The 21,225-nt window shown below is 38.8% G+C and overlaps 3 protein-coding genes across 7 annotated transcripts; 1 reads left to right on the plus strand and 2 right to left on the minus strand.

Annotated features, from left to right (window-relative positions):
• Positions 1 to 7,477: 7,477 nt before the first annotated feature.
• Positions 7,478 to 10,180, minus strand: LOC102784429 (glucose-6-phosphatase 2-like). Of its 3 annotated transcripts, none has more exons than XM_087829575.1 (6): positions 9,947 to 10,180; positions 8,771 to 8,839; positions 8,583 to 8,692; positions 8,396 to 8,507; positions 8,201 to 8,322; positions 7,478 to 8,110 (listed from the first exon to the last, which is right to left on the minus strand). In XM_087829575.1, the coding sequence occupies exons 2-6, from the start codon at positions 8,818 to 8,820 to the stop codon at positions 7,596 to 7,598; spliced, it is 909 nt and encodes a 302-aa protein (XP_087685701.1). In that variant the 5' UTR covers positions 8,821 to 8,839; positions 9,947 to 10,180; the 3' UTR covers positions 7,478 to 7,595. The 3 variants fall into 3 exon arrangements, with proteins under 3 accessions (XP_087685701.1, XP_087685702.1, XP_006788574.1); XM_087829576.1 differs by lacking the exon at positions 9,947 to 10,180 and adding an exon at positions 9,285 to 9,306; XM_006788511.2 differs by lacking the exon at positions 9,947 to 10,180 and having other exon boundaries at positions 8,771 to 8,988.
• spc25 (SPC25 component of NDC80 kinetochore complex) lies at positions 9,752 to 14,489 on the plus strand. Of its 2 annotated transcripts, none has more exons than XM_006788512.3 (7): positions 9,752 to 9,847; positions 11,574 to 11,741; positions 12,147 to 12,212; positions 12,393 to 12,539; positions 12,642 to 12,767; positions 13,462 to 13,560; positions 13,793 to 14,489. In XM_006788512.3, exons 2-7 carry the CDS (start codon positions 11,591 to 11,593, stop codon positions 13,915 to 13,917), a joined length of 714 nt encoding a protein of 237 aa, XP_006788575.1. In that variant the 5' UTR covers positions 9,752 to 9,847; positions 11,574 to 11,590; the 3' UTR covers positions 13,918 to 14,489. The 2 variants fall into 2 exon arrangements, with proteins under 2 accessions (XP_006788575.1, XP_087685703.1); XM_087829577.1 differs by having other exon boundaries at positions 12,642 to 12,730.
• Positions 14,389 to 20,945, minus strand: nostrin (nitric oxide synthase trafficking). Of its 2 annotated transcripts, none has more exons than XM_035906850.2 (16): positions 20,796 to 20,945; positions 20,621 to 20,706; positions 20,432 to 20,515; positions 20,172 to 20,234; positions 19,987 to 20,068; positions 19,843 to 19,905; positions 19,018 to 19,116; positions 18,767 to 18,892; positions 17,648 to 17,746; positions 17,429 to 17,554; positions 16,869 to 16,977; positions 16,695 to 16,783; positions 16,443 to 16,568; positions 15,183 to 15,441; positions 14,992 to 15,087; positions 14,389 to 14,900 (listed from the first exon to the last, which is right to left on the minus strand). In XM_035906850.2, exons 1-16 carry the CDS (start codon positions 20,889 to 20,891, stop codon positions 14,764 to 14,766), a joined length of 1,740 nt encoding a protein of 579 aa, XP_035762743.2. In that variant the 5' UTR covers positions 20,892 to 20,945; the 3' UTR covers positions 14,389 to 14,763. The 2 variants fall into 2 exon arrangements, with proteins under 2 accessions (XP_035762743.2, XP_006788729.3); XM_006788666.3 differs by having other exon boundaries at positions 14,992 to 15,084; positions 20,796 to 20,847.
• Positions 20,946 to 21,225: the final 280 nt, after the last annotated feature.

Here is a 21,225-nt window from a genome sequence, read left to right on the forward strand (position 1 = left end):
ACTGAAGTCACAGGTAAGAAGTAAGTGGAACCAAGATCGAGGCCATTTGCTTTTTGAAGTTTGCAAAGACTGCTAAATTCTGCCAATGGTAGTTCACTCTTTGCAATATAGCACGCTGTTCTAAACAGATTTTCAGGTTTATTTTTAGTATGTTATTTGCAATTGGTGTTTGTTCTGGGAAAGATATTGCAGACTGAGCAATAATGCATTTCTCATGGGTTCTAATGGGGGCCTTTCTTAAAATTACTGGTCCCAGTAACAAAGGCGCTTGTCGACTCAGAAATCGAGGGAAAACCAACAACACACGCGGCAGAACATTATGTTATTTACACGGGTGCACATAAGTGGTCCGCAGGTGCGCATTCGCTGTCAAAATAAAAGACGCGCACCAGATAAGAAGTTGCAACGCGCGTTTGCGTCCATATAAAAGGCTGTTTTTGTCCGCTAGAGTGGGATTTTCACAGCACATTCTGCACCACATCTCTGTGCGTTCATCATTTGTTTGAAGCCAGCTCACCTCCTGCAACCACTTTTCCGAGAATATGCGCTTCTTTTGTGGTTCGGACTCCTTCTGACATTTCTTTGGAGGTGGAGGAAAACCAAAGTAATTGCTTAAAGGAGCTTCTTCGACATCTTTAAGAGTTCTAAACAAATGTCTGTCCTCCTCCAGAAAATCTTATGTACGCAAACACGCATTGCAACTTCTTATCTTGTGCGCTCTTTTTATTTTGACAGCGAATGCGCACCTGCGGACCACTTATGTGCACCCCTGGTTATTTAGCTCGTCATATTGCAGCCACAGAAATTCTTTTGTCCATGAAACCATAAAGCTGCACTTTCTTTTTGCCTTATAGTCTGATTTGTCATAACTTTTCCGTTTTGTGGTAAGCTTTTCTTTGGCTGTCACTTCTTCACCCTGACCTGTCTTATTTGGCTCAGCAGAACTAAAATATATATCCTGCTGCTTTTACACACGCACTCACATAACGCTCAGCGATTCTCTGCGCGATCAACCTCTCACATGTTTAAGCTTGCTGCGGGAGATTTCACTTGTCATGTTTGCATAGTAAGCTAACGATTGATAAGACGATGTCAGAGGAATTGGTGCGCAAATTATCATCACTCACCAATCAGTGCTGTCGCTCTCTATACACAGTTCGCGCGATTGCAAAGTGAAAGCAAAAAACAAGCGCAAATTCTGGCTCACCGATGCCAATGACATAATTACCCAGATACATTTCCGAAAGAATGCAAAAGCATTGACATATCTTTTTCCTTCCTATTGCCGGGCTCACACTGTGCGATTTTTGGCCCATTTTGAGCCGATTTTTGAGTCGTGCGACCGTTTTGGCGATCGGCCCGATTTTGGCCTTCATCGTGCGTCGTGCATCGTGTAGTATACGTGGGGTAACGAGAAGCGATTAACAGCTCACGACCAGCTCCCGATCATCAATCGCTTGGTCGTGAGGATTTCAAACATGTTTGAAATCCTCGCGACCGTCGTGAGGGTGTCACCGCAGTTTCTCACACTGCGCACGCGCAAACACAAATGTCAGCGAAAAAGACGGCACAGCACAGCAGTGCAGCGTGTGATCTGGACACAAGCGATGGAGGCACTTGTAGAACTTTGGAAAGCTCATCCGAGCCTTTTTGGATGTGGCCTCACAAAGTTATCACGACCACAACAACCGTGAAAATAGTTGGATAGACATTGCTGCTCAATCACAGCTGCCTGATCAATGTTTTTCATTTGCAATTTAGCAAAGTTGATGGCGGTGGTGTGCGTGTCTGTGTGAGTGAAAGACAGAGAGGGAGAGCGAGCGACAGAATTTCTGTTATAACCTTCATTTTATGGACGCACAGTGTGAGCACTCGGGTCGCATCAGAGCATCGGGCCGTAAAGTGTGAGACCCTGCATCGTGACCTACGAACTTCTAACCCCTGCGAGTCAATCGTGCAGTTTGAGCAGGAGCTGAATCGCGCGACTGAAAAAATCGCACAGTGTGAGCCCGGCATAAGATAGCCCGACGGGCAGGGCAGAGATAGATTTTGGTAGCCCGACTGGAGAAATCGCTAGCCCCGGGACGTCGGGCTAGCGATTTTGCGAGCCCTGCACCGACTCCACATCTAAACTTTGCCAAATAGCACCAAATGGAATGATCTAAACCGCACAAGAATCTGTTTTTGTTATCGATTAATTATGTGACGATAAAGCTCTTTTTTGTATATTTATTTGCCTGTAATGAGTGTTTATAAATGAAGAAGATGAGGATAAAGACTTTTGCATGTATTAATCCACGTTTGTATCACTGAACCACAGTTATTGTTTTTTTTTAAATATATATATATATATATATATATATATATATATATATATATATATATATACACATATATATATATATATATATATATATATATATATATGTATATATATATATATATATATGTATATATATATATATGTATATATAAATATATATACAAAAATTGTATAATAAAACAATCATTAAAGTAATCTATTTCTAATGTTTTGGTATGGCTTTTTCCTACCAAAATATCAACATTTCTCTTCAGTTTAAAACAATACATCTTACTGTATTGTTTTAAACTTCGCATATCGAAGTTATTATGGATAGTTAAGCATCTATTTTCTTCTACTCAGCTAGTTCATGTGACGGTAGCATGGAGTCCATCCTAGCTCCCAGAGAGCAAAAGGCAGGGCACACAGTGAATGTGTTATAGGTCTACTACGGGGCTAATACAGAGAGATAAACAACCATTACCACCTACAGCCAATTCATTGCCAATTAACCTAACACAGAAAGAAGGCCCAATCTGGCAAACGCATTTGAACCCAGGACAGTTTTTGCTGTGACACAGCAGCGCTAACCACCATTTAATTGGGACCTTTGGACCTTTTGAGGTCAGAAAGAGTACTTTATCTGTAAGGAGGAAATATTTTGCTCATGGGTGCTGAAATCAATTTTTTTTCATTTTATATTTAAACAACCAAAATTTCCCTCATACAGTAAATTACTTGTGCTGCATCAATCAAGCAGAAAACATCTCCCAATTTACTGTATTAACAACTAAATTTATTGTCTGATTTCTGGTTGGTCAAACCAGAATCTTTTTCCCCACAAAAGTTAAACTGTTGTCCTGCAACCCAGAGAGTCAATTTTTTTATTATTATTATTATTGGATAAATTCAGCATTTGATAACAAGTGTCTGTTAAATTTACCCTATTTTAACACTGATGAGAGATAACAAGCTAATTTTCATTGCATGTGTGTTTGTGTTATTAGGCAGGTTTAATGCATGTCTGTGGAGCTGCATATCCAGCAGAGCATGTTCTTAAAGCTGCCTTTTCCTACACACTTCTCTGCTATTAATTAATCATTTTGTAACTAATGTGTTATGAGTCCATTGATCTTTGCATCACACTAAGTGACTTGGACAAGATGGTAAACAGACTCACATGCTTAAGATGTTGTCTAATCTTCATGAACTCTCTTGTATTTGGAAGTGTTAGTAGGGTTAATGCATGTTCTGCTTGTGTGTGTGTGTGATTTTGTATGTTTCTTTTTGCAGTGTTTCAGACTCCTTCACAGTTTTCCAACTTAAGCAGTCAGTTTTGTTTTTCCCAGGTTTGCTAACCCAAATTTTGATTTCCCAGATTAAACAACAAAATTCCTATGTTCTCACCACTCCTCTCACTCTGTTGTCCTCTCCCACTTCAACAGTCCAATAGCAGGCAGTTCTCCTTCAGCTTTGTCCTGTGTTTCACTGTCTCTTCTTGCCATTTTCTCCAAAAGTGGCAAATGTCAAACTCCAACAGTCTCCTCAGTTCTCCTCAAACGTTCTTTTCACATGCACAGTGAATTTGCAGCTTGTTGGGAACACAGTGCCATTCATCCAATCAGGCAGGATGATGGGTTTGCTCTTCTTCTCTGATGCTGTTTGTCCACACTGCTGCTGCTTGCTGGGACTCTTTTCTCAGGACTTTGCTGCTGTCTCTTTATCTGCCATGTCATTGCTCTTTGGAGCTGCATTCCTTGTCTTCAGGGAGGAGTGAGAGCTCGCTTGTGAGTTTAAGAGACACATGGAGCTGTAAATAAGTCAGCCAGAAACTTGGCCTGAATGTTTCCAATGATGTTAAACTATAACTTTCTTCCGACCGCTTCATGTGGAAAATTGATTCAGGTCTGCTTGTCACCTGAAAGTGACAAACTAAGACATGTTCATTATTATTATCACTGCTTAACCAACACACACAATTCTCTCTCTCTCTGTTTTTGTGAACAGTCCTTTCTTAAAAGCAGAAAATGAGATTGTGGTTGCTCTTGGCTGATCAACACAAAACCTTTTTCCTATGATTATTTATCTACAATGTAAATTTTGTCTCTTTTTTACTCTTTTTATTTTTTTTAATAGCTGGTGACCTGCAGGATCACCATTCTCACAATCAGAGGCAATTACTTTTACACAGCGCACAAAAACACTGTGACGTCAGACACATTCACACTCACTTTTTTCATCTGCGTAAATAAATCATTTGGCCAATGGCATGTGCTATCGTGATCCATAAATATGATCACAAGTTTATTTAACTATTTTTTAACCCTCCAAAACAAATAAACAAAAACATGATGCTATGAACACTCTACACATATGAGTCAAGATGCAGGAAAACTGCTCACGGAAACTCTGCACACTCCAGTTATCACAGTTATCACAGTTCTATTTCTCTCTCTTTGAAGAGTTCTCAGCCAGCTCCTGATCTGATAATGTGTAGCTTGCTCATCAGCTCAGAAAAAACCAAAACGCAACCTCACACAGTGGTTGCGTGCTTTGCCCCACAGTGGCAAAGACTTGCACTTTCATATTCAATTCAGCTTCTCCGTCAGTTTTCAGCTGTTTCATACAAGGTTCAGCATATTAGTTGTTATTATAGGTTTGCTCTATATCTCAGCAAAGTCTCATCCAGGATGACAAGTTTTCAAGCAGGTCAAGTGCCTCTATGCACTTAATTAGTTAAAATATTTACCTATTTTACTTCATATGTCATTGTACTGAATTTGAGCAACCCTAAGCTTAATGCAGATTACTTTCAACAATTATCTACCTCGCATCATAACTGACTGAGGTGCCTCTTCATATTAATATTATTTTATCATTAACACCAATTTACAGGTTGTTATCCTTGCTATTATTAGTATGAATACATTAAAGATAAGTTGTAATTTAATTTTGCCATTCGTTTATTTTTCATTATTCAGTCGGGTCTGTTTCCAACCCTTTTTAAACTACTTTAAACTACTTTGATCTCCATGTATAAACACTAATTTGTCCGGCGCCTGGACATTTTTTCTCTAGCCACTGCTCGTCAGCAGTGAGTTTGGTGGGCTGATTAAATAAAAAGACAGTAACAAAGGAAGGAGTTCAGCAACTTAATGTGCTGTCAAAAAAAGTTAACTTACTTCCGACACACAGAAAACAGACATTTATACACAGTCGCGCAGATCCTTACGGCGGATCACTCCTAAACCCTTACGGCGGGTAAGACCTTTAACGTGTTTTACTTTACAATCCTTTCGGCGGATTAGTCCTATGAACCCTTACAGTGGGTTAACCTTATTACACGTATTTTTTTAAAATCCGTACAGTGGATTAGACTGTCAAACCCTTTCGGCGGGTTAAACCTATTTCTGTTTTACGCGAGTGTAATTGAGTAGATTCTTTTACCTTTCCAAGATCTCTCCGTCTATGTTTGAGGTCTTACACTGGATCCCAGCGTCGTGGACCGCTTAACCGGCCTGGACCCGAATTTTTTTACGTTCCAGGGCTTTCGCTCCTTCCTTGAGGAGGCTGTCGACAGTCTGCGGTACGGCCCCCCGACGGTGATAGGATACAGGTAGATCTCTTGTTTGGAGTCACAACAATTGAGTTGCTTTTTCCAACTCCGACTCGGAGGACCAAGAAATGTGAAGAGAAAAACCTCAGAAAAGCAAAGGATCACGGGCCCAGAGTTAATTCATGTACATGGACGAATCCTATGCAAGAAGCGCGCCAGGCACTCACTCAGAGTTTATTATATACTGCCCTCTCACGTAACACTCATGGGTGGAGTACAAGTTAGGAAAAAACAACTTATTATCTGCTGCCTACATACGAGGCTGCACAGGATGCAAGCTTGCAAGACGAAGAGGACAAGTTGATTAACAATCTTGTAGTGGGTTAGAACAATACAGGTGGGTGTTGTCTAAACTTGAGCAACTTCCTCATGTGATCACTTTGCTCCAACTAAAGAATTTGCTGACACGCTATGTACAGGCATTACTGTGCAATTTAAATAAGCTAAACATAGAGGTAATAATGTAAAATCTTTTCACACAATAACATAGTGAGCAGAGGTCTTTATACCTAAAGCAAGTTCTCCTTTAAATTGTAGCTGTATTAAAAAAAATTCTTTTCTTAGGCAAATTAGTTTTCATAAATATTTATATTAACTATGCTGGAGCTGGAGTGGACAGAGTTCAGGCTGCTGAGTGGTTCTCTGTTGCTGCACCCTCAGTACCAGTTGATAATAAAGCACCCAGGCACACAGATGTTTCTTCGAGCTGGGCTTAATGAGGAGCCTACGCACTTAGGACAGTTACATAATTCAGAGCCAGCCTCAGGTGCCACTGGATGCTAAGCAACCCGGGATGGTGGAGAAAAACGTGGAAATACGTTCTGCTGGGGAGTTTAACTAATCTGCCTAATCTGGTTACATCAGAGCTTCTGTTCTGCTTCATTTATTTTGGCTGATTAATATCTAAGTTTTCCTGAAGAGAGCTACAAGAGATTATTCAATGCATGCAGAGCAAGCTGAATGTCCATACATTTAAAGTGCTTAAAAACTAAAAACTTTTATAATTGACATTTCTGACATAATATAAATATCGATAAACTGTCATTTCTGACAATCTAGAATTTCACCTGTTCTTTCATCTGAGCTGCAGTGGTAAGGGATCTTACTTGTTATCTATCTGTTTTTATTGACTTTTACACAGAACTGATGGGCTAACAGGTCACAATAAAATCTGGAGGTCTGATTTTGTTTCAGGCTTTTGTGGTGTAAACTGTCAAAATGAAGTTTTCAAAAACCATTTGTGCTCTAATTTGTGTGTAACCTCTTAAACACGGACGTAAACCCTAAAAAGGATGGATATTCGTAAGGAAAAAATGGGAAAACACTTCAGGCAAAAGCATCTCCCAAATGATTCCAGGGTTGTATAATGTCCCAAAGAAACTCTTTAATAAGAAATTCAACAGTCTTTACAGTTATTGTGATTTACATATAAAACAAACACCATAGAATGGACTCAGGTAAGCAACAGATCAAACAAATGAAAATTTCAAAACATGTTATTCAAACCCACAAATGCAACTTTTTTAAACATACACTGTTTCAGTCCTCGTGTGATTACGGCCATAATACACATACATATTTACACTTGTTTGCCAACACTACCATTCAACCTTGCTGATATCCTTGATCAATAAGTGTTGGGGGTAATATTTTAAAACTTGAAAGCTGCTCCACTGTCTAAGCTAGCTTCCTCTCTTCATGCTCTCTGATGAGCAAATTAACACAGTAAGGAATAACAGCAACCACACCGAGAGGTATTGAAGCACTTTTACAGAACGACAGTATATAAAACAGAGCCTCATTGTGAGTGGGCATTTTAATAAAGTTGTACAGTTGCAGAAATGTGAGCGTTGCAGTCACGCACATGAGTTTAAACATACTTTTGCAGCCGTTCTTCCCTTTGCAGCTCTGAACGAACATCTCAGAGTTCACTGCCAGGCCCAGACCAAATAAGGCTCCCAGGTTTCTAACCAGACCGGCAAAAGGCGTCGTGTCGAGATGGATCCAGTCTGGGTTAGCGCACCACTTCTTGGCTTTGCTGACTGACCACATGGGATCGATATCCAACAGTTTAAAGAGCAGATAAAAGCAAACAGCGAAAGAGAAAAGAAAAATGTTGGTTTGGAGGTAAACTTTCAAGCTTGCATTGTAGACTGAGGGGATGTGATTAAAGGCCTCAGCAATCAGCATGCCTACACATTAAAGAAAGAAAAAGGGTTTTTAGTCCTAAAACAAAACAACAGATATATCAGATATTTTTTTGACAGCAGAGTGGAACACACCTGTGAAAACACCGAGGATAACTTGATGTGGAAAGTGTGTTGCAATAAAAATCCTGGAGATGCAAACACTTATCTGAATGACCCAGAAAGTCATCCACAAAAAGGACCTCAGAAGACAAAACCTGTAGGAATAATACATATTTAAAAAAAGACAAGACAACTAACTTAATTGTAAAGATGTATATAACCTCTCACCTTTGAAAGCTGTGTACAGATGAGGCACGGGAGGGCCGAGCATAATTTAAAGCAGAAGTGATCATCACATACCACACGCATGATGAGCCCATGGCGTGACCAGATGGACAGCCTGTTCAGAAAAACATTAAATAAAGTTTTCTACACTTTAATAGCTTTAAGTACCGACTCGTACATGCATACTAACCTGGCCCTGTTTCACAAGTGATATGAAACTGGTCCAAATGTGGTTTTGAATCATTGTGGTAGAAGGGTGTTTCTTGCACCCACCAGTATGGTCGGTGCCCAAATAAAATCCTGCAAAAGAAAATATAAGAATAAAGTTCAGAAATACATAAAATAAAGATACAAATGCTAACCTAAGAGTAGGCTTACCATTTAAAAATAAGGTTGAACCAGTCTCCAATGACAGCCACCCAAATCATCTTGGTTCCAACATTGTGACTGAGATGGAACCAGAGAGGAAAATAAACAGACAAAATATTACGAGGGTCACCCACTACTGACACAAAATCAATGAAGTCATGGTATTGCCAGTAGTTGTTCTGCAGGTACTGTATAACCTGCACACCAAAGCTGTAGACAAAATCCATGTGGTTCCCTATCTATGTACACAACTGCAACAGCTTCTTCTTCAATGCCAGCTAAAGCACCGTGAGCCCTTTCCTACCTCAGGAACTTTATATCAACCTGGCATCATAAATCATTAAATGAAGCCATGGCAACAACTGCAATATCTTTGCTTTGAACCCAACATAAAATAATGTTGCCATTAGGGCTCAGCATTTTAAGACATGTTACAAAACTGTTTACACCCTGAGCATGTAGACATTAGATTTTTCACACAACATTGCTTTTACAATTGTTAAATATTAGCCATTGTACACACGAAGAAAGACAGTTCCACGTAACCTGCTGGATCCTTTCAGCCTCATTAATATTCTCATTCTCAGTGAACGTAGCAACAAAATGAGCTTCCTATAATGCTGCAAGAGAAAAACACAGCCCATCTGGCATCTGGCACAGTAGAGTTCACTGAGTACATCTGTTAGCATTCAGCTATCTTCCCATTCTAATCAGAGCACAAATACTGAAAAAAGTATAATGTTGTTTTATATAGTTTGGACGGAATTTCGGATCCATCTGAACTTCCACAACTGACCACAAGGTGGGATATCGTTTTAGCAAAAAACATCCTGAAAACATTATATATATCATTATAAATATAAATTTAGCAAGAGGAGTGGGTTATTTAATATTTTTAAACCATGTTTTCTCGGTTTAAAAACATAACAATCTTTAGCTCATTTGAAAGCAGAGAAAATAATATGAATGATAAACGTAATTTCCGGTTGTCGTTGAGTGCCCGCCCCCTACGCGTAGACCGCGGATTTTTGAAAATAACGACCTGCGCAACAGCAAGACGTAAATCTAGAGTTCTCTTCAAAACATGTGAGTGTTACACTGAAACGTTAATGGACTGACTAGTGTAAGCCACATTTGTAAAATATCATTTGGTTTCATTTGCAAGCTAATCGATGACGAACTAACCGCTAATGTTCCCCCGGCTAACGTTAGCATGCCAATGCTAACGTTGTTAGTAGGTTTTGGTGTAGCTGTTACGTCACCGGTTGTCCGATATACACAAATAATGTTGTATTCGGCGATCGTGGCTCAAGAGTTGGCAGTTCGTCTTGTAATCGGAAGGTTGCCGGTTCGAGCCCCGGCACGGACAGTCTCGGTCGTTGTGTCCTTGGGCAAGACACTTCACCTACCGCCTACTCGGCCCTTCCGTTGGCCAGAGGGGCCGATGGCGCGATATGGCTACAACTGTAGCTTGCCTCCACCAGTGTGTGAATGTGAGAGTGAATGAATAGTGGAATTGTAAAGCGCTTTGAGGGGTCCCGAAAAGCTCTATATAAAATGCAATCCATTATTTAAATAATAAAGCCAGCTTTTACTAGCGACAGGTCGATTGTGAACTAATTAAATAACTAATTATGCCAGTAAACATTTAAAACTGTTTTAACTGACCATGGTTTCAGCTGTACTCTTTGATATGCTTTGAAATGTTTTGGTGTCATTGTTTGCTGGAACTAACAGCCACAGTGCATAACTATATGTCTTTTAGAAGATTCATGTAAATACAACACAGTACAGCACAGCCTGTTCTGTACTGTTGTACTTTTTAATCTTGCTTTTATCTCCATAACGTCTGGGTCATTGTACATTGGTTAAGCCAAAGGAAAAAAAAGTTTACTAGAGCACTAACAACTATAAAATTAACAATTTACTAAAAATACACTGCTAGATTACACACAATCGCCTGGGGGGTTTATTACGAAGCAATGTTTTGGCCGAAAGTGCCACATTTTCTCAGATTCTTTTATTTACAGCATGTCTTAAAAGCCGTGTAGATTCTCTGCTGGGGGAATGTGTGCAAGTTGTTAAGCACTAGCTGTACATCAGATTCTGTGATTTACATGCATACATGATGCAAGAAATGTTTTTATACTTGATCTTTAATCTGCTGCTAAGGCTGTTTTACCTTGCTGGAAGCTGTTTACACAGCTTTGTAAACAGAGCAAAGAATACAGAGAACACCAAAAATACCTGTTCAATCGATTAGATCAATTTCATTTTAATCTACTCACAAAGCAAGGTCTCATCTTCGTTTTAGGCTACAGGAAAGTGTCAGAGCTGAGCACACAGAGTAACCCTTAATGTTCGTTTCCATCCATTTCCATCCGTTTCAGAGCTCTAATGTACAGACTTCATGTTAGAAATAAACAGCAGCATTCAGAGCGCGTTCAGCATTAAAATAGTTAACTGACTTTAAAATAAAATAAAAAATGTCATTAAAAGTTTATTTGACTGCTTTGTGCGCTAAATCAAAAACAATTAACTGCAATTAATTTAATGTCTTATCCACAACTTTGTTACTTGTTGCTGTTTATTTATAATGTTCTTTTTCTAATGTTCTTTATAGATTTTTATTACCATTTCATCTTCATCATTACGTGATCATGTCTTTGATTGTGGGCGACACTCATATCCTGGACAAATAAATTACTCTGAGCAGCTTTTTCTGTATTCTGTTCTGCGCCAGTGTTGACCGACCAGTACAGTTGTCTGGCTCTGCAGTGAAAATTGTGCTTGTGTTTGTGTTTTACCACAGATTCATAACAAAGCACCATGATGTCCATCACTGACCCAAACATGAGCGATAGGTTTACAAGTGCAATGGAGGAGATCCACAACAAGGAGCTTAAAACATACACAGACATAATAGACACAACGACAGAGTTGGCCCAATCCCACAGGCAGTTTGTGAAGTCAGCACTTGGTAATTTATTTTTAATGACATATACAAACATCTGTCATGAATGCTACCCTGTTCAGCTTTTTTTTCATTATCATTATCCTTTATTTCAATAGAAAAGAAATTGCACATGGACTTTTTTAGTTTTGGACTTTTTAGTTTTAGTCTCTTGTCCCCTTTTTTTCCTCACTTTCCTATCTTCACTGCTTCACTATCCAATAAAGGCAAACATGTCAAAGAAAGAGAATATTAATTATGAGTAACATTTAGTCTTACAGGTTTAATAACAACTAGGTCCAAAGTTGTGTTTTTGGAGTGTTTTAAGACAGTCTGAGTATCGTCCAGCACAGTGGATTACAACATTATACATATTTTCTTACTTGATTAGAGTTGTCAGATATGGCTGATAATAAATGTTTTCTGTTGCAGATACGTGTTTAAAGAAGTGTAAGGATGATGACATATTGTTTGAAACAATACAGACATTCAAAAAAGGTGAGTTTCAGTAAATCAGGCACACAGTATTAGCATGTACCTTAAATGTAGGTCATACTGCTGAGTTCAAGTGTACATGTGAAAATGGTGGTTTGTAATGCTGCTTCCGCATCTTCACTTTATCTCTGGACTTAGTTGTACTGACACAACTTGAGTACTGACATAATGTTTGCCTCGTAGACCTCGAATGGAAAAAAGTGGCTTTAAAAGAGAAACGACAGGCAATATCTGAAGTGATATCTGAGATTCAGGAGAAGGATATGCAGAAAGAGGACATTATCCAGAAGATTGAGAAGCTTAAAGAAGAACAAACCAAGAGAAAAGAACGTAAGATTGTGGGATTGTGACACCGATGCTATAACGTATAAATTAAATATTAAACTGTGACTGTATTGTATAGTACACTTATTTTTTCTGCCTACATTTCAGTGATTGAATCTCAATACAAAGCAAACAAAGACAGACTGAAGAATCTCCAAAAAGCCAGACTCGTCTTTCAGGATCATCTGGGGTTGGAGGTACGAACAATCCTCGGCAAAACACAGCTGGTTAAAGGTATGCAAAAACCATCCATTTTTGATATACATATGTTTGTCGACTCTTGTTTATGTTATCTGTAACAGATTTTTGTGCAAGAGGTTTTGGTCTTGCTGTTCCTTTTAGACTGATCATGACCGATATGGTTATGATACTTTCTAAAATAAAACAACCATAAGGATAAAAGCTCTAGCTATTCAGAAGTGACAAATCAATATTATTATAATTATTTAGATTTTTTTTGTTGGAATGGAATAAATAATCAGTACATGAGTACTAGTTAAAACAGTGGAACCACATTCATCATGTTTCTGAAGCTGTCTGCATGCACATATCCAAACTAGAGTAATTCTGACCTACAAACTCCTGCTTAATTGTCAATTGGTTGAGTTGAATGCACTGAATAGAAAGACTATAATCATAAAGTAATATTTTTTTACCTTCGGTGGATTAAAATGAAGGCTCTGCTCTGCATATTCCTGTTACCATGGTGAACTGATTGATATTTATGCTTGTATGTATCATCATTAACGATAAAGACATGCACAGCTCAGAGTGAATATAATCAGATCGTGAAGAAACTCTGGACATGTGTACTGTTACTGAAAAAGTGTTGTGCAACTTAATGATGGTCAGCTGGTTGTTGCGATTTCACCTTGTGACACACGCCGCTTCTGATACGACTCAAGAACTTTGTTTTGAACTTTTAAAGGTGAAAAGTTGCAGTTTGTTTTCCGAAACATCAACCCCTCTGATCCAGACAGCGCCTATGTCATCACGATGGGGATTAATGAAAGCGGATCATACCAAAGTAAGTTAAATACCTCTACTTTTTTTTTCACAACCCTGTGTAATGTAATAGTATTTCTGTGTATTAATTTCAAACAGATTCACAAATATAGATATGAGATTTTTATTATTATTTAAAAAGCTATAGGAAGACCAAAAAACACACTGATATTTAATGTGTTTGTAAAATTGGTTCAAATAAGGCCGGAGAGAAACATTGGAACAACCTGATATTTTGTGGCTCTATTTTACAGTTGTCTCCAGTGACCCCGTGCTCGAGTGTTTGCCAGCCTTGGAAAAGCGACTTCAGGAGACCAATAATTTACCAGCATTCCTGGCAAATGTGAGGAAGGAGTTTATCTCTCAGACGCGTCGCTAAAATTGAACGCAGGAAAGGATGAAAAGCACGCAGTGACATTCTCCCTGCAATTTGGACTAAAGAAAGCACGGTGGATTCAATGGAGTAATCAGTGGAGGATTACAAATCTTTAAATTAAAAGTCAACTTCGGGGCTCTTAGATTTGAATTTCAAATACTCTTTTGTACTCAGTAGCTAACAAGTGTGAATTCTTCTTATTAAAAAGATTAAGTTTCTTTTTTGGCATCATTTCAGACGAGTTCTTGTTGGAGATAAGTATATGAATTTCAGGAGCGGGACCACGCCAGTCCCCTTCGAGGCCTTGCTCAAACCGCAGCTCAATGAATGTCCAAGCCGTTCACCTTTATCTACGATAACGCTGTCAAACCTAAAATGAGGATGTGGGCCCAGCGAGTGAATGGACATTTGGACAACTGCTTACCTTTTAATCCTGAATAATAAGGAACTGACCACTTAAACATTGATGTAAACAGTTTTATTTTATTTGTTTGTTACAAATCTCTTTTTTACACGTGCTACAGACATCAATGATGTAATAAAGCACTTCTTTATTAAAGCCTTGTGTTAGTCGACCTTGTATGAGTGTAATATAAATTATGAAAAAACTTGTTATTTGATATTACTGTTATGTTCAACTTTAATCCTTGGAGCATTACAAAATACCCAGGGGGCAGTGTTAAGATGCTGAATGTACATCGCACTTCATAAATATACAAGAACTGAATGTGACAAATGTTGAATAATTAACCAAATTAAAATCGGTGCATAAACAGATATTGTTCTTTTCAAACTAAGTTTCTAATGAATGTTTGGCATCGCTGTGGTTAGAATTTGATTCAGGGTCGGTCAGGCATCAGATGATTTAATGCTGCTTAACCGAGGTAGCTCTTCAACATAGGTTGATGGGAAATGGCCCGTCTGCCTGTTCAGCATGCCAAACCACCAGCCGTTTTCTTCCTTGGAATAAATGTCTAGTAAATCTCCTGTAAAACATGATTTTTTCAGTTAAACTTTAAATCTTTGCTTTTAAGAAACGCAGACGTTTTTAGTAAACTGCAGTTTAGTGTCACTTACCTTCGTTCAGAGCCAGTTCATCGTCGTGCCCAGGGGTGAAGTTGTAAATGGCCTTGCATTTTCCTATACTGCACAACTCTGGGGTTGTTTTATCTGCTAAAAATAATTGGTTTTAGTGCTTTAATTTCCTGAATTTCCAGATGTTGTAATTTTAAACAAACAGTTGTATCTGTGCTCTGTAAATGAATTACCTTGTCCTTTGTCCTCTTCCGCGTGAGGCTCCAAGACTCCATTAACAGTGCTGCCACTCTCTGCAGTTTGACTTTCCTGTGTTGTGCTTGTAGAACTGACCTGGTCAGTGGCATTTTTTGAAGGATCCACAGACTGCTGTGCCACAAACAGAGGTGGTCCTTTGTAAATGATGGAAGCTCTCAGTGACTGCCGGGATCTGAAGGGTGTCCTCCTGAGTCTGACTGGACGAGCCAGCTGAACTAGACTATGTTCACAGTCCTTGAACAGAAGAAAGGGTTTCAGCTGCAGCATTTGTCTTTACAGAAGCGTAAACACAGAACTGTACAACGATGTAATATAAAATAAAAATTCACCTTTTTGATATTCCAGTCTTTTTATTTCTGGTGTTTTTCCAATTTAATAAGATAACTTGAAATAACAAGAGAAGTTCTCATTTGCTCATTTTCCTGCAAGCAAACTGTCCTACCTACCAATTTAGTGTAATTTAGCTGTAATTTGCTTTGCATCGAGACAGTTTGTGTCTTTATGTACTGCAGGTGGTAATGTTATGAGCCGATTTTGAATGTGAGATGATTCATCAGAAATGCATTCATGCTGTTTATGCAGTGACTCACGAGATACAGGAAAGGACAGGATCCCTAATAATATAGAATAAAAACAATCTTGTTCATTCAGAAAAAAACGGGCAAATATTTTATCTCAAGTAAAAACATTTTGCCTCTACATGTGAACCAAACATAAGTATATTTATTGATGCAATACCAAACCACCAGCTACAACAGGCATGTTGCCCCAGCAAATCACCTGCCCCAGCAACCTGATTCACCAGTTGATGCTAAATATTAAGTGTAAAATAACTGTAATCAACAAGCTAGCAGGTGGAAGTATTGAAGGAGAGGAATGAAAGTCTGTAGAAGCAAAACAGAATACATGCGTGTGAATGACAGGAAGTACTGAAGATGCAAGGTAGCAGATACTGAAAAGAATCTTGTGCACACTGCGCTTTTATTTCTGGGAAAATCAAAAAGATCCTGTTTCTTACTTGCACCATCTGTCCAGTAAAACCAATATTCCACTATAGTTCCAGTTAATCTGCTTTAAATATGTTACTGGTAGATATGTATGGGGTATGCAGAGTAAGAGATTAAAGTTAACCCCCTATCAAGTCTGTTCCTATTAAGCTGAGGATTCAGTCCAGTCACATTTTAGTTACAAATCCTCTGTGCCAACAAAAGGCGGCTTCATAATGGAAGTCTTACCTTGTCCTTCCATTTCAGAATACTGTTGCTGAACCGGTGATGGGACTTTGGTTTCCCTTCTAATTTAGACAGCGATGTAGAGAGTTTGTAATGAGTAGCCTCCAGGAGATCCAGTTTTAGAGTATTCTATACATGAGTTGACATTAGTGAGCAATTGGGAACCCTGGATTCATGGTCTGTTTGAAGAAAACATCAAACAGCACACGGCAGCATAAATCCACATCCACTCTGGCATTACTGTCCACTATTTACCTCATCAAGCTGCTGCTCGGTTTCCTCAAGGTTCTTTTGGTTGGAAAAAGATGGATTTTCAGAGTATGTTTTCATAAGTTTTTCAATTCCTGCGACACATTGTAAGAATTAGAATGACAGAAAAACAGCAAATGATTTAACCTGTTATTTTAAAAGTTGCGTAACACAGCTTGCCTTCACAGTCTTTCTTTGTTTTCGTAATATTCTCGTCGAGGCGCTGAAGTTTAAGCTTGATTGCCTCTCTTCTTCTGTCTTTGTCCATGAATGATTTGCTGTCTTCCTCCTGAGCATAGATACCTGGTCACTTATTAAATCAGAAACATTTTTTAAAATCTACCATCGATGGTTAAATCTACAGGGATTAAAAGTAGCATGTTAACTTTGAATTCGTCCTGAAAACATTTCAGACATGCTGCATGTTGCACCCCAATCGTACATGTCCCTATACAGTAACTACATTTTATTACATCAGAAAAATCTCATTGAGGTTACCATCATATTTCCATAGAAGCCACATCTTTAAAAAACGTATATGTTGTATATATGTATAGCTATATTTATGTAACAGTAAATATAGAGTAGATCACGGTACAGGATTTCTGTCAGGCCCTACCAGTAACTTTTTTATATGTAGCACACACACACTAACATAAAAAGATGCCCCCTGCAGAGATGACCGCCTGCAGAAAAAAATACCTCGGTTTGAAATGCAACAGCAGACACCAAAGACTTACGAAATAATCAGCCATCAAAAACTCGGCTTTGTGATCTTCAGTGGTGTTTCTGTTCTCTTCTACCAGGGCTTGTATGTCTTTATCAGTGTCCACCCTTTGGACTGCCTGTTCTATCTGTGTTTGGCCCTAAAAGTAGCACAAGTATGCATAGGTGATATAATATCCTTAATATACCAGTGATTCAACGTGTACTGGATGATGGTGGTCAGGATGTCTCACATGTTTGAGGGTCTGTCCAAAGCTGTACATTTGGAGGTTATATCTTTTTAGGATGTTGCCTAGAAGTTCAATCCGTTGCTTCTCCAGCTCCTGTATGATCTGAAAGAGCAGAAAGTGAGAAAGTCCTTGTTTAGATAATCTCCTGGCCATTTAAACCATGGAGCACATAACAACAAATATATGCCCTTGAGTTAGATGATTGCCATCTAACTCATAAATTCAATAAATGCACCAAGTGATTCAGGTCATAATGTGTGGAAAGACCATGTGCAGAGTAAAAGAAAGATCACAGGCTTAAGCCAGCAGCCCCAAGTTCTGGTACTGTGTCCTTATTAAACAACGTGTACACTAAATAAATGTGGGAATCTCTGAAAATACATGCAATGTCTACTGCTGCACAGAGTGGATTTTGATGAAAGAAATGTAAGCTAAAAAATCGCTACTGAAATGTATGTTGCATAATTCATTGAGAACAAAATGACATAACCACGGTTAGTAGAACTCATAATCATCAACCATCCTTGAAGATTACACCAACTGGCAAAGTTAAAACCTGATGTTACAGGCCGATCCAACCGGAGTCACAATGTGGCTCAGTAAGGCTTATGACCTCATTCTGATGAGTCTGTGGATGGTGTCCTGGAAGATCCCCAGCATTTAGGCATCAATACATAATTTCCCAAAGGTTCTCAACTGGATTCACGTCTGGTTTTTGTGCTCAAAATACAGAACATACTGTCCTGGAAGATCCCCAGCATTTAGGCATCAATACATAATTTCTCAAAGGTTCTCAACTGGATTCACGTCTGGTTTTTGTGCTCAAAATACAGAACATACTGTCCTGGAAGATCCCCAGCATTTAGGCATCAATACATAATTTCCCAAAGGTTCTCAACTGGATTCACGTCTGGTTTTTGTGCTCAAAATACAGAACATACTGTCCTGGGAGATAAGCTGTGCTTTCAGAGTTTTCTGGAACCAATCAGAAGTGAAATCTTATACACTAATGAAAAACTCTTGACTACGTCACTGAGCCCCGTTATCTCATAAAGAGCCACTCTTAATAAGAGGAACAGCTAAATGCCCACAAAATGATAAGTAGGAAACTATTTTCTCCACCTGGTAGCAGTTTTTCAATGTGTTTTCCCACTTGAGTCTTATCTGATGACCCTCCATGTTGATATTAAAGTACTCCTCATCCACCCGCGCCTGCATCTCTGCTGACTTAGTCAGCCTGTTAAGCATCTGGAGTCAAGAACAGAGAGAAAACTTTAGCAACCATGCTGACAGCGTTTTCCGGTAAGTATCCCCCCCCCCCCCCCGTGGTGAAAAAGACTGCAATGATAAAAACAGTATGACACATTCTGTACCTTCTGTTTTTCTTTCTCAGTGGAGATGTGTTTGTTGTTTTCAACAAAGTTGAACAGAGCCTCGTGTTCTCTTGTTAGTCCAATTAATTTCTTTTTGATCTAGTTTAGAAAGAAGAAATCAAATGAAATCAATCAAATGAATATATTATATGAATATATTATTATGAACTTTGTGCTACAACTACTTTGTGATGCTGTGTGTCAAAAGGGACAGACTGAATTTGAAAGATAAATCATTTATCTTGGCTTCTTGTGAGTTTATTTTTGTAGATATCAAATTTTACACTCATAGCTACAAAAACACTTTATTATTTTATTTTATTATTTTATTTTATTATTTTTCAAAACATTTTCAACGAATGAGTCACGTGTTAAAAAAAGCTTTATATCAGATTTGCATTGCAGCCAAAAAGTTCCTGGAAACGGTTACAACAGAGTCATTTGATGCATGATCATTATGGTTCATAAGGCCAAACATCACAGTGACTAATGATACATCTACCCATTTTGAAAGGTTATGGCTGGTCACAATTCCAGACTTTATAATGTGCCATCAAACCAAATCGTAAAGTATCATAATTCCTCAGCATGACCCTCCTTTTAATGGCATGCAACTGTTCAAACACATATATTATTAAAGCTTATGTCAGACCTGTGAGTTCTGCATACATTCTAATGCATTCTTGCAGGTATCCACAGTATAGCAATTCTCTGACTGTACAGGCCAACATATTTTTGCCGATACAGTCATTTTATGGATTTATGATTCAGCAGCTCCACCAAAGCCAATTTCTGTCCCTGTATATGTTTACAACACGCCCTTACCTTCAGTTGCTCACTCCAGTTAGCAGTAACAAGCTTTCCGGTTCTTTCAATGGCACTGTCAAGCTAGAAAAGAGTGGCATATTGTGCTATCACTGAAAACTGTAGCAGAGAGATTTTGATAAAAGGAAAGACTGAATTACATACAGGCCTCTTCCTCTTATTATGCTCGTCTAAGACTTGTCGTATTTCCAGAACTGCTTCCTGCTGAAATGCATTTCCTACTGATCTGAAATGAAGACATAAATCTGCATTTAAACTCCAGCTCAAGATAACATTTGTTTAATCATTCAACTGGCGCAGACTCGAGCTGAACTCAGGTTGAAAACTACCTGTGGGCGTCTGCTCTTGAGTACATCTCATCTGACACATGACACCAGGCACTGTGGGTGGAACTGAGTGGGGAGCCAGCATGAAAAGGTTAGAGCTGTGGGCTAATTAGCCTGACACCTGCCTGTGTTTTGATCACATCTAACTTGGTGGCTGCATGTTATTGCTCATCACACTATTATTCCTGTACGGCGCATGGCAATCAGTCCCAGGAAGAGGTCATGTTAAACACAAAACTGACAAAAGACAGTGTCACCCTTACTTGTTTGACATTCCTTTGGAGGCCCTGATGAGTTTGCCCGCGAGTTTTTGTAGGCCTTTGGAGTAAGTGAGCTCCAACTCTGCCCTGGAACAGGAAAAAGATTGCAGCAAGGAAGAAGAAGAAAAAAAACCTGGGTCAAACAGTAACTCCTAAAGTGACTCAGGTGTTTTCTAACCACAGTCAGCGTACCTTTGCTGGAAAACGGACATGAGCTCTTTGCAGAAGTATTCCCCATTTTTTGAATATTGTTTCGCATTTTGATAGAGCTGGTGATACTGAAAAGTGATAAATGATACACCATGAGTGCCTGAAACATTTGATTTGAATGTGGAAGTTGTGCGATCAGTCAAAAATATATACTCACATAGCAGGTGGTGGTAGGTTCCTTCATCTTAAGACTGTGGCTGTTTGTTGACTTTGTACCTGGAACTTTGACCACCCTCCTCCCAAAGTTACTCATGCGCAAACCACCTGAGCTTTATGCATTGCGCCAAAGGAAAATTCCAATGAGAGGGGTGAAAAAAACCCGAAAGAAGCTGCAAGCTTAAACTCAAGCTGGAAGGCAGCAGGTTTATGTGCAACCGATTCAGGACGGGGGAATATATAAACACCACAAAAAGGTCTGTCCACGCTTTTAGCAAACATAAATAAATAAAAGGATACGACCAAATAGAACTACTTTATATAATGTTCAAGCTAATTAAACCAGCTGAGTTTCCTAAAAAACGCTTTAGAGAAAGTTAAAGAAAGTAAGTAAAGTTAATACTTTTAGGTTGTTAGGTTGTGATGTTTTG

Source organism: Neolamprologus brichardi, chromosome 16 (assembly GCF_056152115.1).
Source record: "Neolamprologus brichardi isolate AB-2024 chromosome 16, ASM5615211v1, whole genome shotgun sequence".
Taxonomy (NCBI): Eukaryota; Metazoa; Chordata; class Actinopteri; order Cichliformes; family Cichlidae; genus Neolamprologus; species Neolamprologus brichardi.